Genomic DNA, 16831 nt, shown 5'->3' with positions numbered 1-16831 from the left:
TCGCTATTCTACAACCTAAAGACATCACTATACCAAGAAAGAAAATCATAAAAGAATTCACAAGTATGGGATGTGTAGCAGAAGGGTTAAGAGCATAAACTAGAAATTGATGACCTGGGTTCAAATCTTCAGAGTCACTCATTAGCAAGTTATATAACCTCTCCCTACCTCTGTTTCCTCATTTTTAAATGATGATAATAATAATGCCTTCACTGAAAGGACTGTTACAAGAAGCAAATAAATTAATATTTGTAAAGTATTTAGTCCTAGCTAGGCACATAGTACTATATACACATTTGTTAACTAAAGAATGCTACACTGAATTTTTGCATGAAGACAAAATATACAATATTCAAATCCTGAAAAATTACATGTTCTCATTGAAATTAAAAGTCAATAAGTAAAAAGTTGTATATGCTGTACCTGTTTAGTATTTTTGTGAGTTCCTTGAATTGTCCTCTTTGATTTTCCACCAGTTTGACATTTGGATTTCCCTTCAAGGCAAGAATACATATAAAGGTCAACAAATGGGTAGTACAAAATTGAACTATACAAATCATTTGGGCATACTAATACATAATCTCCTTCCAGAGATGACAGAACAGTATAATCTCTACATGGTCAATATGAACTACAGATAAAATTAAAAACTTCCATGGTCCCAGGGACTGATTTTATTGAACAGCTTTCTCAGAACAGGAATAAATCAACTTCTCAAATAAGTCAAATAGTCTGACAATTTAAAAACAAGGACAAGTTAGTTGATACTCCTCAACTTATCAACAGGTCTGGAAAATACTTCTTTGAATTCAAATTTTATTTTAACAAAAAAATCAAGAACACATTTTTTACCATTTAAAAACTCAGTATTTTGTTTTGACTAATTTATCTGATTTATGAAATTCACAGTTTAATTTGAAAAGACAAATTTTCAGTTCTTTGTATTTTTGCCAACAGATTTATCTTTCTCACCTGTTCTTTTTTGTAAGAAAGATACTAGCTACTGTTTTATAATCACTCTATTTTTGAAAGCAACAAAATAGGAATAAAATTCTATCTATATTGTACAACAGAATAATTTTCCTCTCAGCAAAATAATTTTGAGCCAGGACCTGTGAAGAAGTACAAATGAAGTGAGACATAACACCTACTAACAATTTATCCACACATAAGTCGGCCTCCCTCAACTGTTCTACCAGGGACGAAAGCACAACTCTACACTCAACTACATAGCCCTTTTTTCATCCTTTGATTATAGAGAACAACGTACCAGCAGGCTTTTTAGAACACCCAGTAGAATAACCAGCTCAGAACAAGCACCGGAGAAAACAGAAATAAAACAACAGAACAAAACTTTTAAAAATTGAAGGATTATTCTCAGAAATATCTGAGTACATATTATAGTTATAAAGAACAAGCTATTTTTTAAGAAAAGCAAAACAAAGATTTCCCTATTATCAGTAAAGTTTTAACAATGTAAAATAATCCTTATCGAAAACTATGAAATTGACATTTTCCTTTTGTCATCATTATTTAGATATTCAGAAAGCTCTAATTCTCTGGGCTCACAGTTCTATTCTTTTGCGACAAGCATGAATGAAGCTTTAAAATCATACTGGCCAATTTTTTATGTACTTACATGCAACATCAGGTTATATACAGATATGTGATTCATTATTGTATTTTCTTTCCTTCCTTGAATAGAAGCAACTTTAATAAATCTCAGATTATTTTGCGTTCTGAATAATCCATGGAAAATGGGAAAATAAAATTTCATAAAATAATATGAATCATATATAGCAACCATAAGACATTTTTAGGTTTTATGTTATCACTTTTGTAGTAAATAATGTTGATATATATTTTTTATCAAAGAAATGAACATAACAGTAAGCTTCCTTATGAAAATTTTAGCTAGTACAGAGCTAAATTTAAAAAGATAAATTTAATTTCCCCCTCTATTTGGTAGTTTTTGATTCAAAGTAACTGCTCCTAAAAAATATCTAGGGAGGGGTGCCTGGGTGGCTCAGTCTGTTAGGCAACTGCCTTTGGCTCAGGTCATGATCCCGGGGGCCTGGGACTGAGCCCTGCACTGGGCTCCTTGCTCCGCAGGGAGTCTGCCTCTCCTTCTCCCCTGCTTGTGCTCTCTCTTGCTCTCTCTCTCTCTCTCAAGTAAATAAATAAAATCTTTTTTAAAAAAATATCTTAGGAAGACTGACAAAGAAAAGCTACTGAGGGAGGACTGGTCCAAGCAGATATTTTAATATACTATAATGCCTCTATAATTAAAACAGTGTGGCCTTCACACATGAATTAGATGAACAGCTCAGTGAAACAGAATGTAAGTACATATGGAAATTCAATTTATGATACAGTGACATCTCAAAAAAATGGGGCAAAGATAGACTTTACAGTAAGTGATGCTGGAGCAACTTGTTACCCATATGGAAAAAGATAAAATTAGATCCATACCTCACACTATATGTAAGAATACACTACAAATGGATCAGAGATACAAGTGTAGAAAAGTAAAGATAGACTAAATAAAAATAAATTTTAAATAACAAATTATAAAAAAATAAAATGTAAAAAATACGTAAACGTAAACTTAATAAAATATGGATGAACTCCTATACAGCTTGAAACATGCCCCTAGGTAAGGGTGTTGTCAAAGAATATGTCAAAAGGTCTCCCACTGATCTAGTACAATTAAAACAAACCTAGAACAATTAAGCATCAAAATAGATAAATTGGAACTCATTAAATAAGAACCCATGACTCCATACAAATTTAAATAAATGCAAACTTACACATATAGCTACAAAAGGAAAAAGGGAAAGCTCTCTCTTGCATTAGAATGTCAGCTAATAAATATAGAAGGAACACTGGGGTTAGCAAATCACCATTTCGCAACCACCAGAGTAGTAACTTTTTCAGCTAAGAATTAACAACAGAAGCTCAAAGTAGTTAGTAGTAGTAGTAGACTGTTGTAGGAGAAACAGGACATTTAGATAGTCTCAAACTATCTACCACAAATTACTTATTAATTACAAAGTTAAAGTTACTTTACAGGAGATACCGCCTTAATCAAATGATTAATGTTGACATCACTAGGAATAAAACCACTATCATGTGCCTCCTATGACACACTGCAAAGGACACAACGTAATTTCTATAGAATCCCTCCAAACATGTATAACTGAATCTAAGCATGAAAAGACACCACACAATCCAATATTCTACAAACCCTCAGAAAATTTCAAAGTGAGATCCCCTTTGGCACACCCCAACCTCCTGTTTTCTATATCCCTATCCAATCTTCTAGATTCCCAGGATTTAGGCAGTGCTCACAATGATCCTATCCTAAAAGTAAAAGGGACTAAAAAGGCATTTTTTTCTAGTTCAAATAATAACAACTAAAGAAATACATTCTTCTTTTCTAAAACATTAAACTGTAACTGTGGTGAATATAGTAAATTTTTTAAAACCTGTTTGTTTTTTATAAGAATAAAAGAAAAAATATCTCAATCTCCTATAACTTACAAAGAAAACTGTTTTGCCAATCATAACAAACCTACCTTCATTCCTATGTGAAACAGAAAAACACTTTCATGAAACCATTTGTATCTTAGCTAAGAAAAAAAGGCAATAAAGGGACGCCTGGGTGGCTCAGTCGGTTGATTGTACAACTCTTGATTTCAACTCAGGTCATGATCTCAGGGTCATGAGATCAAGCCCCATATTAGGCTTACACTCAGCACAGGGTCTACTTGAGTTCTTGCTCTGCCTCTCCCTCTGTCCCTCCCCCACTCGTGCATGATCCCTCTCTCTAATAAATAAATGAATAAAATATTTTTTAAAAAGCAATAAAAAAGTAATTTCTTATTTAATGTATGTTAATTTGCCCAACAGTTCAAACTGTAAACAGTTTTTGGACTATCTACTGTTTAAGACTAAATATATCCTCCTAATTTACAACAAAAATGAAACATTTAAAAAATACATACCATCATCATCTTTGCTTTCCAGAGGAACACTCCAAGCTATCAGGTTTCTTGCTGTACGACCTTCCTCTGCAACTATTCTCCTTACTTTGTCATGACTGTTGGAGCGCTGGAATGATGCCTATATACAGAAAAGAGAATATATATTAGATTATTAGATTAGTCAACATATAAAATATATTTGGCTGACAAATTCATTATTTTTAACATTCTCTCACAAGGAAGCACTTAAAACTAATTTAGGACTGAAAAGGTAGTTAAACAGAGAAAAGAAAGTCACGGATCTTTTTATTTCTGAAAAGACTGGTTTTACAACTCTAAACATAAATTATTTCAAGAATAAATACAATCTAAGGTTTGAAAATGTGCCCTAAGAAGCACAAATACTGCTTTGTAAAAATTTCAGCACCACCACTTACATAGCAACGGTCTGATCGCTCTGATTCCAATCCTACACACAGGGTTCCTTTTAGCCTTTCCCTTATTTGTAATTTCTTTCTCTGCCAGTCAGAAACCCGGTTCTCATTACCTAAAATATATTTACATACCTGTTCGATTCTAATACATACATAAAGTAGTTTCAGAATTGCTAACCCACAGCATTTATTAACAAGATTACAACATTTCTACACAGTTCTTATCTTTAGCCTTACAGTATCAAGTACTGGATTTTGTTTTCCAAAATTACTTAAATTAGTAGTTCTCATTCTCACCCCTTTCAATGGGATTACATTATTCACTTCTAGTATGTTACTCTTTCCCTTCCGTTTTGGGTTCTCCTCACTACTGGTCTGATTTTAAGTGCTTGTTTATTGGGGGAGTATGTGAAAGAAAGCAACACATTATTCTCAAAGTAACTTACTGATGAGTAGTATGACTTGAAGAGAAGAAAAAAGGCATTACACTCTAGAGCATGGGTCAGAAAACTTCTACAAAGGGCCAGATAACAACTTTTTATTTTAGGCTCTGCAGGCCATACAGTCTCTGTGACAACTAGTCAATCATGTCTTTTTGTGTGAAAGCAGCCAGAACTTAACTTTTACATCTTTAAAATAAATACCTGCCCCCACATTCCTTCATTCCTCTGACCTTACCCTGGGTATCCACATGGCATCTGTGGATGCCTAACTGTAGTTACCTAACTCATAAACTTATGCTGAAACACATTAATCTGCGACCAATATTTCAGCTCCGTCCTGTGCAAAATTCTCGAATCATCTCTATCCCCATATCTTCCAATCAAGTTAACACTATAAAATCTCCTTTTTTGGATTAAACACATCTCCCAGTGATTATTAGCTCTATAAATAACTTAGGTTGGCATCTATCATTTAAGTTACCTAAGCATTGTTTTAAGCAAGAAGTATCACTATTCCTTATAGGCCAGATGAACAAATTTAAATAGGTGGCCTACTTTTCAGCTCTTTTTCAGATAATTTCAGATAATTATGATGCAATCGTAGAAAATCTTATAGGTAGATATATGGAGATAAATATCAGATCATAAAATGAATTATTCTATATATTATTCTCTAACTCGAGACTCTTCATAAAGTGATGAATTTCTAGGAACTAAAGTGATCACAAGATAGCAATGCTATAGTGATGCTAGAACAGAAAACTTAAAATCTAATATTCTTCTCTTATACAAAAGTTTCAATTCTACCATAAATTTTGCAAAGTTAGTTCTTTCTCAGAGATTTTTATTTAATTATTTGAGAGAGCGAGAGTATGCATGTGCACCAGCCAGGGGGCGGGGGGGTGTGAGGGGGAGGTGCAGAGGGAGAAACAGACTCCCTCCTGGGCAGGGAGCCCCACCCATGACCTGAGCTGAAGGCAGACGCTTACACAACTGAGCCACCCAGGTGCCCTAAAGTTAGTTCTTTTATACTCAGTACACACAAATTCAAAGAAAAAGCTACCACCAACTCAGATGCAAAAACAGTGTAACATTCCTCTTACTACAACACCTGACTGAAAACCATGTTTCCATAAAATCACAGGTGCATTCTGTAATATATGCTAAGTGAACTTTTTTCAATAAACTCGTAAATTCTAGTCATTTTTAATAACCCTATTGTTATGAAAATGTCCGTAGTAACTTAAATACAATAGTTTTAAGCATTTTAATCTCAGCATCAGGGTTTGATATTCAATAAATGACTCTAAGATACTTCATACCATTACAGATGTCTATTTCAAACAGAATTTTCATCTAGGTTCTTCCAGGAGGCTTAAACAAAATACATTATTTTCATCCCAAAGTCACAGTGTGCCACCTAGTGCCATATAGAGATTTTGCAGAGGCTTGTTCAAATACTAAATGTTTCAACAAAAAAGCATAAACATCAGTCTTAAGTGAAAGTTTTCATGTTTAACACTTACAGTTTCTGATTTAAGTATATAATTTCTGAGACTTGCTCCTAGATTGGGAAAAGAAATTTTTAACCTATCTGCTAAGGCTAAAAAAAATCTAAATAATTTCTACTTTAAGCAACTTTGTTCATAATCCTAAACTGGTTTCAAGCACTATTTATTAATTTTTATTTTTATGTTTGTACCTCCATTAAAGTTACTACTTCTCACAAGTGCTTCAAAATCCATCCATAATACTACTTGCTCATAAAACTAATTTCCCTTCTTTTTTAAAACAGTTTTGCAGCTTTCTAAATAATTCAGGAAAGACCCTTTCTTTTAAATTCCCACTTCTAAAGCCCTTCATATTTTAAGTCGTATGAAGACAAGATTTCCAGTCATTGAATACCAGGAGTACATTAAAATTCTAAGAGTGGTAGCACTTATGTATACTTTTAACCACAAACTTATCTGAGAAACTGAGTAACTGGTACAATTTTCCTAACATAAGATATAGAGCTGGAATTCTGTACAGTAACCTACAATAACTTTGCCAGATCTTACTGATATTTCACATCTTTCTAAAGGTAATGTAAAGGCCTAGATGAACTAAGGCTGTCCAGACTATCCCAAGGGACAAAAATAAACTTCAATCTTGTATGAGCTACTTTGTTTTGAGAACTCTGTTGGAACAGATATCAACTCCTACCAAGTCTATCTCCTACATATATCTTGAAATTGTAAATCCACTAATATCACCCTAATCTGAGCCATCATCACGTCAAACAAATTATTATAACAGCCTCTGTGACAGAGACAACACCAAAGTCACCAGATTTTTGTCCTGCTAGATAACACTTACTGGGCTCTTGCAGATAGAAGGCCATATGACTAAATTCTGCACACTAAAATATAGGCAAAAATAAGGTAAGCCATTTCCAGGCCTGGCTTATAAAGAAAATCTCATGCATCACCATTTATATTCTCTCTCTCTTTTCTCCCACTTACTGGCCAGATACAGAGGATCCAACTCAGAACTCTCTAGAGAATGAGTAAAAAAAACAAAAATAGAGTTGGTCCCTGAATTAAAATGTGAAAGGCTGAATGCTGAATACCTGCAGTATTATGTGAATAAGAAATAAACTTCCCTTCTGCTTAAAAAGGCTAGGTAATTCAGACCAACCACCCACTTGAGAAAAATTGTAAGAGGCGAACAAAATATTTTTAAACATCTGTTTAAAGCACCAGAAAAAAGTGAAGGAAGCAAGGAATTATAGGGCAAGATCAGCGAAAATGAGAAATTTAAAGAGGTGAGTCCAGCAATCAGGACTGCTTTTACCCCAGAGGCACCTGGCAATTCCAACAGACACAGCCAAGACAGAAAAGTTGAGCAGAGTTTGACAGACTTGCAAAAGTACAGAAACAAAAAATCTGTCCAGAGCCACCCCAGGCATTAGGTTGAAACCTGGAAGTTTCATTCCAAGTGTAAGGGTAAACTAGATAGCCCTCACAAAAAACAGAGCCAGTTTTGAATCATTTCAATATCTGGCAGGATTAAACTATGACTGCCAGTGTCCCTAGCCATTGACAAAAACCAAACTAAATTTTCTAGGGAATATGTTATCATCTTAGGCATCAAATTATCTATTAAATTATTCACATATACCATCTGCACCCAATCAAAAATTACCAGCCACACTATGAAACATGTCAAGTATCTGAAAATCAAGAAAAAAAACCCCAGAAAACAGAAATATACCCACACATGATCCAAATAATGGAGTTATCAGACAAAGATTTCAAGAAGAGTCTACTTAATATGGCCCAGAAAATTAAAAGACCAGATTGAGGGGCACCTGGGTGGCTCAGTCAGATAAGTCTGACTCTTGATTTTGGCTCAGGTCACAATCTCAGAGTCGTGAGATCACGCCCCATACATCAGGCTCCACGCTCAGTGCAGAGTCTGCTTCTCCCTCTCTCTCTACTTCTCCTCACTGCTCCCGCCCCCACTCATGCTCTCTCTCTGTCTCAAATAAATAATAAAATCCTTTTTTAAAAAAAAGAAGTCAGAGAAAGACAAATACCATATGATTTCATTCATATGTGGAATTTAAGAAATGAAACAAATGAACACAACACAAAAGAAACAAACTGAGTAATATAGAAAATTGCTGAATAACTACACTGCACACCTGAAACTAACATAATGCTATATATTAACTATGCTGGGATTAAAATAAATTTTTAAAAAAGAATGGTAAGCTATATTAATATTGAACAAAGCAGAATCTAAGACTTTACTGCTAGAGATAGAATGATATTTCATAATGATAAAAGGTTCATCAACCAGTGAATTATAACAATTCTAAATGTGCATCTAATAACATATATAAAAAAATGAAATAGGAAAAAAACACTATCACCCATGGAAGATTTTAACATACCTCTTTAAGAAGCTGGCAGAGTAAGTAGACAAAAACAGTTAAGTAACAATACAGAAGACCTGAACAACATAATTAACAAACGTGACGTATTTGAGATATCAGGAACCCAACATTCAACAATGGTAGAATATACATTCTTTTCAAGTGTATGTTATTTTCCAGACTATTGATACCCTGGGTCATAAAGCAGGCCTCACTAAATTTCAAAGAATAGAAAGTACCAAAGAGAAATAACCAGGAAAATCCTCGTATGTTTGGAAATTAAGCAGTACATTTCTAAATAACTTACAGATCAAAGAAGTCACATTGGAAATTTTAAAATATTTTCAACTGAGTCATATTAAAAATATGACACATCAGTACTTGTACAGCAGCTAAAGCCACGCTTAAAGGAAAATGTATAGCCATAAAATGATATAATGACAAAAAGCTAAAAATCGAGATCTGAGTCTTTATTTCAAGAAGCTAGGAAGAGTAGCATATTAATTCCAAAAAAGAAGGAAATAATTAAACAGCAAAAACCAATAAAATACAAGACAAACTTATGACAGTGAAAAACTAATAATAAAACCTAAAATGGGTTATTTGAAAACAGTAAGGAAAGAATAACCAATATCAAGAATAAGGACCATCTCTACAGAGTCTAAAACCTCCAGGCTTTAAAAAGATAAAAGGATATTATAACTAACATATCAACTTACAATATTTGATATAATGCACAAATTCCTTGAAAAATATAATTTACTAAATCTTGGCATAAAAGGAATCTGAACATTTATTACAGAAATTGAATCCCACAAAAAGAAAATCCAGAGCCAGATCAGTTTCACTGGTGAATTCTCCAAACCATATAAGCAAAAAATTACACTAAATTCTTCTAGAAAATAAAAGGAACACAACTCATTTTCTGAGACCTACATAACCCTAATATCAGAACCTAACAGGATAATACAAGCAAAGTAAATTACCAGTTCAAACTATTTCAAGAGTAAAGATGTGAAAATCACACACACACACACACACACACACACACTTGTAAACTGAATCCAGGTAAGATATCATAACCAAGTTGAATTTATTTCAAGTAAGCAAGGCTGGTTTAACATTTTAAATCAATTAATGTAATTTACCAAATAAGCTGAATAAAGGAGTAAAGCCTATGTTCATCTCAACAGATGAAAAAAGTATGTGATAAAAACTCCTCACAAACGACAACAAACACCATATTTAATGATATAATGTTGAAAGAGACAAGGATGACTACCATCATCACTTTCATTCAACGCTGAAGGCCCTAGCCTGTGCAATTATGTGAGAAAAATAGGGAAACACTGAAAGCACAAAATGAACCTGTATCAGTTTGTTACACTATAAAGTATAGATTTGCTCAAAGAATAATAGGGACATACCACAGAGCCGGGTTGAAGGAGCTTCCACTGGCTAAATCTGGGACAATCTGAACATCAAAATAAATAACAGATTACAACACCAAATAAAATAAAAAATCCAAGAATCTAGATACACAGATAGTTGGGGAGAATGAAAATGCTTTCCTCACAGTAGATCTTTAATAAATGGTATCATCAATGAGTACTAAAACTAGTAGGTGAATGTTTGATGAGGTACAGGGTATTTACATAGCCTCAAAGTCTCTCTCAACAAACTACTATTAATTTCAAAGGAGAGAAAACGAACTTTAAACAGAAAAACCAATACTCTATATTAACCAAGTAATCAAAGGTAACATGACCAAAAATAGAACACACTGACCATCACCAATCATATGATATTCTGCCAAAAAATACAAAATCTGACTCTAGGGGCGCCTGGGTGGCTCAGTCAGTTAAGTGTCCAACTCTTGATCTCAGCTCAGGTCTTGATCTCAGAGTAGTGAGTTCAAACCCCGCACTGGGCTCCACACTGGGCATAGAGCCTACTTTAAAAAAAAAAAAAAATCAGACTCTAACCAGTTAGAGATCATAAAGAGAAGCTTAACACAATGGCAACAAAACAGATGGCTGAGGCAAGGGAAGAAAGGCAATCAAATCCTTGGTGACACTGTTGGGCACATGCTACTGAAAGCAGGCTAACTCGGTGTTCCTCCTAGCCCAACTAAAACCTACTGGTCTCAGCTTAAAAAGTAACTCTCTTAGAATGAAGTCCTTTAACCCCCTTAGACAGGACCACTTTCATATGCTCGAAACAACCTGTATTCTTTTGCAGTACATCTCACAATTACATTTTAAATCCTATAGTTACATATTTACCATCTATCTTCCTCCAAGAATGATGAATAATTGGCATGATGAAGAAATCATGAATGACTGAAATAAGTATATCATGAATAAATGAACAACATCATTGGGAAATGAGGTATTCAACATAAATCCATAACTAAAGTTTGCCCTGCTAAGCACAAATTTTTTCCATTTTACCATTTTGGATAAAAATCTCTGAATCACATTTCCCTGACTTTTAAATGGAGGCTACTGAAGGAACTTCCTCTTCTTTGGTACTTCCAGGTTATCACTACGAACGACTTTTGTATGATACTATAGTATGCCCTCAGGAGCTACAGAAGTACAGAGGATGGTTGCCCTAAGATAAATGGGCCCAGATCAAAGTGCGTTTAGACTTTTTGAGTTCTCTACTTCCGGATGATCAGGCAGAACACAAAAGCTTAATTTTCAATTCTTTTCTCTTCTTCCCGATCCAGCTATCAGCTTTCAATTCTTATTTGGTAGAATTATGGGAATGTTACTACTATGGTTCTGAATAAGAAGCTCAAGAAGTCTACAAGTACAGTGAATATACTTTCACTGTGTGAATTATCTGTTATGGATGGTCACAGGCATTTTTAATTTACTCTCAGGTGTTTGGCCACATTTCTTAAAGTCACAGACTTTGGCAGACTAGCAGTGCTTTACTACACTTTGCGCATTAGAGCTGTTTAAAAACAAGACAAATCAATAGGAAATCCTATGAAGCTGTAAAACGAAATAAAGACCCCCGATGCTCTAGGGTATATTGCAAAGATACTAAATGAAAAAGAGATGTAAGGAAAGACGGACAAAAAAACTAAGGTTAGTGTTTAAGGTAGCTCGATCACTTACCATCATTCTTTAGTTCCCTTGTATGCCAAGCAGTTCATTTACCACATAAAACCCTGGGGTGTGACTCCTACAATAAAATATATATATATACACACACTCTTAGTCATAACATTGTCAAAAAATATTTATACTTAAAAAGATACAAGTCTCATCATCACAAGTTTGTCATTACATTAAACAACAAAAAAATAAAATTGCTCCTTTACACTGCCTGTTTGGATATAATACAGCATGTTTTACATATGCCATACTGAACAATACCTTAATGCTCTCCCCCCCCAAATTTTTTTAAGTTAAATAGAAGAGAAACACTGTTAATTACATAAACAGTCTATGAGCTCTCAATGCAGAAACTTTTTTTTTAACTACCATGATATAGTATGCACAAAACACATATAGTATATCTTTACTCAGTTCACAATATATGTTTAACTGAAACAAGTTTCATAAAGTAATGTTTATCCCTATTGTGTGAGATGCATTCTGATATATCCTTCTCATTTTTCAAATGCTGCTTCCATTAAATTGATTTATGACCCACTAATGAATGACAACTTACTATACAAAACATTGTAAGCTCTTAGGAACTTTCGAAAGCTGAGATTTTATCAGAATATTTTAATTACTATTACAAAAGCCTCCACATAGAACAGATCTTACTTTTCAGGATATCAACATAATGTGGCCAAACCTTTACTCAAAGAAACCCAAAGCAGAAACCAAGACAGAACACCAAGGGCCAGGGATATTGCTAGAAAAAAATGACCTAACCCTATAATGAACAAAGAAAAAAAAGTTGCAATTAGAACACAGGTGCTTCTGGGATGAGAGCCTAGGTAACTTATCCGTTGCCAAGTGAATCTGCTCCTTTCAAAATGCAGCACCTCAAATGAAAACACATGTGCACATAAAAATGTATACCCAAGTATTCATAGCAGCATTACACATAATGGCCAAAAGTGGAAACACAAATGTCCACCAAATGATGGATAATTAAAATGTGGTATATCCATACAATGGAATATTATCAGGCTATAAAAAGGAATAAAGTGCTTATACATGCTACAACATGGAGGCACCTTAAAAACATTATGCTAAGTGAAGGAAACCAGTCACAAAAGACAATATATTATATAATTTATAGGTAATGTCCAGAATAGGCAAATCCATAGAGTCAGAAAATAGATTACTGGTTGCCTAGGGCTAGGCAGTTGGGAGAAAAATGGGAATGACTGCTAATGAGGATGCGATTTCTTTTTGGGATGACAAAAATGTTCTGAAATTAATTAAGGTGATGGTTGTGCAACTCTGTGAATATGCTAAAAGACATTTTTTAAATGGCTGAATTGGGGGCACCTGGGTGGCTCAGTCAGATAAGTGTCTCCCTTCGGCTCAGGTCATGATCCTGGGGTCCTGGGATCAAGCCCCACATGGGGCTCCCTGCTCAGCAGGGAGCCTGCTTCTCCCTCTCCCTTGGCATCTCCCCCTAGTTGTGCTCACGCTCTCCCTCTCCCTCTCTCTCTCCCTGCCTCCCTCTCCCTGTCAAATCAATCAATCTAAAAAACATTTTTTTAAATGGCTGAATTGTACGGTATATGAACTATATCTCAATTAAACTGTTCTGTTTTTACATGCAGTGCCTCTGTTCACAGCTTTCCAATTCCTCTCCATCTCAGAGTAAAAGCCAAAGTCTTCACTGTAGCCTACCACACTCATACTTCTGTGACCACACCTCAACTCCTCTCCTCTTTGGTGTTCATTCCACTCCAGCCACACTGGCTTCTTTATGTTCTCCAACATGGCAGACACATGCCTGCTCAGGGCTTTATGCTTACTGGACACTTATTTGGAACACTCAAGATTTACATGTCACTTCCTCAGTGAGGCCTTCCCAAATACTCTATTATTGCAACCCATTCAAGGCTGCCTGGCTGACTCAGTCAGTAGAGCATGCAACTCTTGATCTCAGGGTTGTTGAGTTCAAGCCCCATACTGGGTGTAAAGATTACTTTAAAAAAATAAAATAAAATCTTTAAATAAAATAAAATAACAACCCATTTATCCTGACTCCCACCCCTGACACTCCCTATCCCACTCCCTATCCCACTTCTCTATAGCATTTATCACCGTATATTATTTACTTAATTAGTATACTGTCCATCTCTCCCTACAAGAACATAAGCTTCACGGTGCTTGTTGGTTTTGTTACTGCTATAGCCTCAGTACCTAGAACAGTGCTTGGCACTGAGTAGGTATTAAATACTTACTAATAAATAAAGCCCATGCTAAAGAGTATTTGCTCACCGTGTTGCCTTGCTCTCACCCTCCTGCATACTCAAAGCCTTCCAATTGTTTCAGATCAACTCAAAAGTCATCTTCAAAAAGCCTATTCTGACATCCCCAGCTGACAGAGATCTTCTGTATCTGAATTCCCAGACCATTTCACCTGTATTCTTTATTTCTAAAAAGTAGGGGAAAGCATGATATAGTGAAAAGAGTATACAGAGACAATGGAATCAACCAAATCACTGGCTCTGTGACCTTTAAGTATTAGTAGTCTCATCTATAAAGATGAAGAGGTTAAAAAGGCTATGTCCTCATTTTTCCAAAATAGATATACAAATAGCTAATAAGAACACAAAAAGGTGTTGAACATCACTAGTCATTACAGATATAGAAATCACAGACGCAATAAGATACCACCTCACACCCACTAGGATGGCTATAATCCAAAAGACAAACAATAACAAGTACTGGAGAGGATGTGGAAAAACTGGAGGCAACATACACAGCTTGTTGGGAATGTAATATGCTGTAGCTGGTTTTGTAAACAGTCTGGCAGTCCCTCTAAAAGTTAAACAGAGTTTATCATATGACCCAGCAATTTCACTCCTAGGTATATACCCAGGAGAAATGAAAACATGTCCACACAAAAACTTGCATATAAATGCTTATAACATTATTCATAATATTCAAAAAATGAAACAATCCAAATATCCATCAACTGAAGGATAAATAGAATGCTATATCCACACAATATTATTCAGCCATAAAAAGACATGAAGTTTCTGAAAAAGTCAAAAATACGGAGACAGGGAAAAGATCAAGTATTTTAGCAGTTAGGAAGAAGGAAGGATAAATAAGCAGAACACAAAGAATTTTCAGGGCAGCAAAAGTATTCTTTATGATACTATAAATGTCGCATTTGTCCAAACCCATAAATACAACACCAAAAGTAAAGACACACGTAAACTATAGACTTTGGTGTGATAGGGATTTGTCAATGTAAGTTAAATCAACTGTAACAAACGTACCACTCAGGTAGGGGATGCTGATAAAGGGGAAGCTATGCATAAGTGGAGGCAGGGAGGATATGGGAAGTCTCTGTACTTTCCTCTCAATTTTGCTGTGACCCTAAAACTGCCCTAAAAAAATTAAGTGTTAAAAAAAAAAAAAAAAGGTAGTGCTGATATATGCTACGACATAGATGAACACTGAAAACATTATGCTAAATGGAAGAAGCCAAGCAAAAAGACCATATATTATATGATTCTATTAATATGAAATGCCAGAATAGGCAAATCCATAGAGAAAAAAAAGTGGATGAGTGGTTGCCTAGGGCTGGTGCAGGAAGCAGGATGGAGAAGAGAGGGAAGTCAGGAATGGGGAATGGCTATTAAGGGTTTCATACTGGGGTTTTGAAAATGTTCTAAAGTTAATTGTGGTGATGGTTACACAAATCTGTGAATACATTAAAAACCACTAAAGTATACACTTTAATGGCTGAATTTTATGGTATGTGAGATAAATCTCAATAAAGCTATTAAAAAAAAAACCTAAAACCTAATCCAGAACCTCCAAAATTTCAAGCACTCAGTTACTTCTTTCATATTTGCCATAACTACCACCTATACTACTATTTATATAACATTTTTCTCTAAATAAAACTTTCACTTACATTTTACATTTTAAAAGAAAATTTATAACACTACCATAAACAATCAGTTAATATAAAAAATGGATATGGCAAATATTGGCAGTGCTATTCAAATAAATTAAATGTGAGAAACTCTAGGCTACAGCAAAACAATGGGCAAGCAGAAAATGGAGCACAAAATAACAACAAAAAAACAAGTCCGTAAACAGGGAACAAACACTAGGACTGACAGGGCCAGAGATTTCGGGACAAGCTGATGCCAGTGATAAACTGAAGTCTCACTTGTCCTAGCCTGCCCTACAGTCCCAGAAAGTCTGTGGAGATACCTGAGAGTCCTACAAATGGAAATGGGAAGATTGGCTCAAATGCCAGGAAAGGCCTACCTCTCTTCTACACCTGAGTGTAGGTACACAGGTTCTGAAAAGGTAAGAAGTAAACGGCAGGCCCCAAATAGTAAGAAGCCTGCTAGTAACTCTACTCTAAAAAAATACAGGCCCATCTAACAGAAGCCAGGACAGTAACTCTATGAATTGTTCTCATGTTTGCCAATAAATTCTAGAAAAACTGGGTTTGGCAACGTCCAATGTTCACAAAATCTATCACTCAATGTTCTGCCATTTTCTGAAATTGAAGAAAATCTGAATATTTCAGAGTCTGGTACTTAAACAATGCCATCGTCGGCATACTCACAAAAGTAATTGTTCACATTTTTGCCAAGTGGAAAAAAAAATGTAGTATGGTAAAAAAAAAAAAAAAAAAAGTACGTTGAAGAACACCACAGACTTTTTATAATTCCAAGCTGTTTAATGAAGTTTTCAATTCTGATCACAAACCATACTACCATGAATAAATCAACCAGGAGACATTTATCTTCTCCCATGAACCTGGCATGCCTCTCTGAAAATACCAAACTACCTTTCTTTTGCAATACTATATTAAACAGGCCTAACACAAACTGAAATCTTTACAATCAAATAT

The 16831-nt window shown here is 34.8% G+C and overlaps 1 protein-coding gene across 14 annotated transcripts in view; it reads right to left on the bottom strand.

Annotated features, from left to right (window-relative positions):
* SCAPER (S-phase cyclin A associated protein in the ER) overlaps positions 1 to 16831 on the bottom strand; it is a 522862-nt gene that overhangs the window by 502487 nt on the left and 3544 nt on the right. For 4 of the 14 annotated variants that reach the window (XM_048221477.2, XM_048221482.2, XM_048221472.2 and 1 more), the window contains exons 2-4: positions 11917 to 11983; positions 4008 to 4125; positions 424 to 494 (exon numbers count right to left, since the gene is read on the bottom strand). In XM_048221477.2, coding sequence (XP_048077434.1) covers positions 424 to 494; positions 4008 to 4125; positions 11917 to 11922 — 195 coding nt within the window. In that variant the 5' untranslated portion in view covers positions 11923 to 11983. Of the gene's footprint in view, positions 1 to 423; positions 495 to 1639; positions 1740 to 4007; positions 4126 to 10212; positions 10260 to 10573; positions 10723 to 11916; positions 11984 to 14220; positions 14464 to 16831 lie in introns of those variants that run through there. The other 10 variants (XM_057303865.1, XM_057303866.1, XM_057303862.1 and 7 more) reach the window with 7 other exon arrangements.

This window comes from Ursus arctos, unplaced genomic scaffold (assembly GCF_023065955.2).
Source record: "Ursus arctos isolate Adak ecotype North America unplaced genomic scaffold, UrsArc2.0 scaffold_28, whole genome shotgun sequence".
NCBI classification, from domain to species: domain Eukaryota; kingdom Metazoa; phylum Chordata; class Mammalia; order Carnivora; family Ursidae; genus Ursus; species Ursus arctos.
This window is presented reverse-complemented; position numbering and strand designations above follow the sequence as displayed.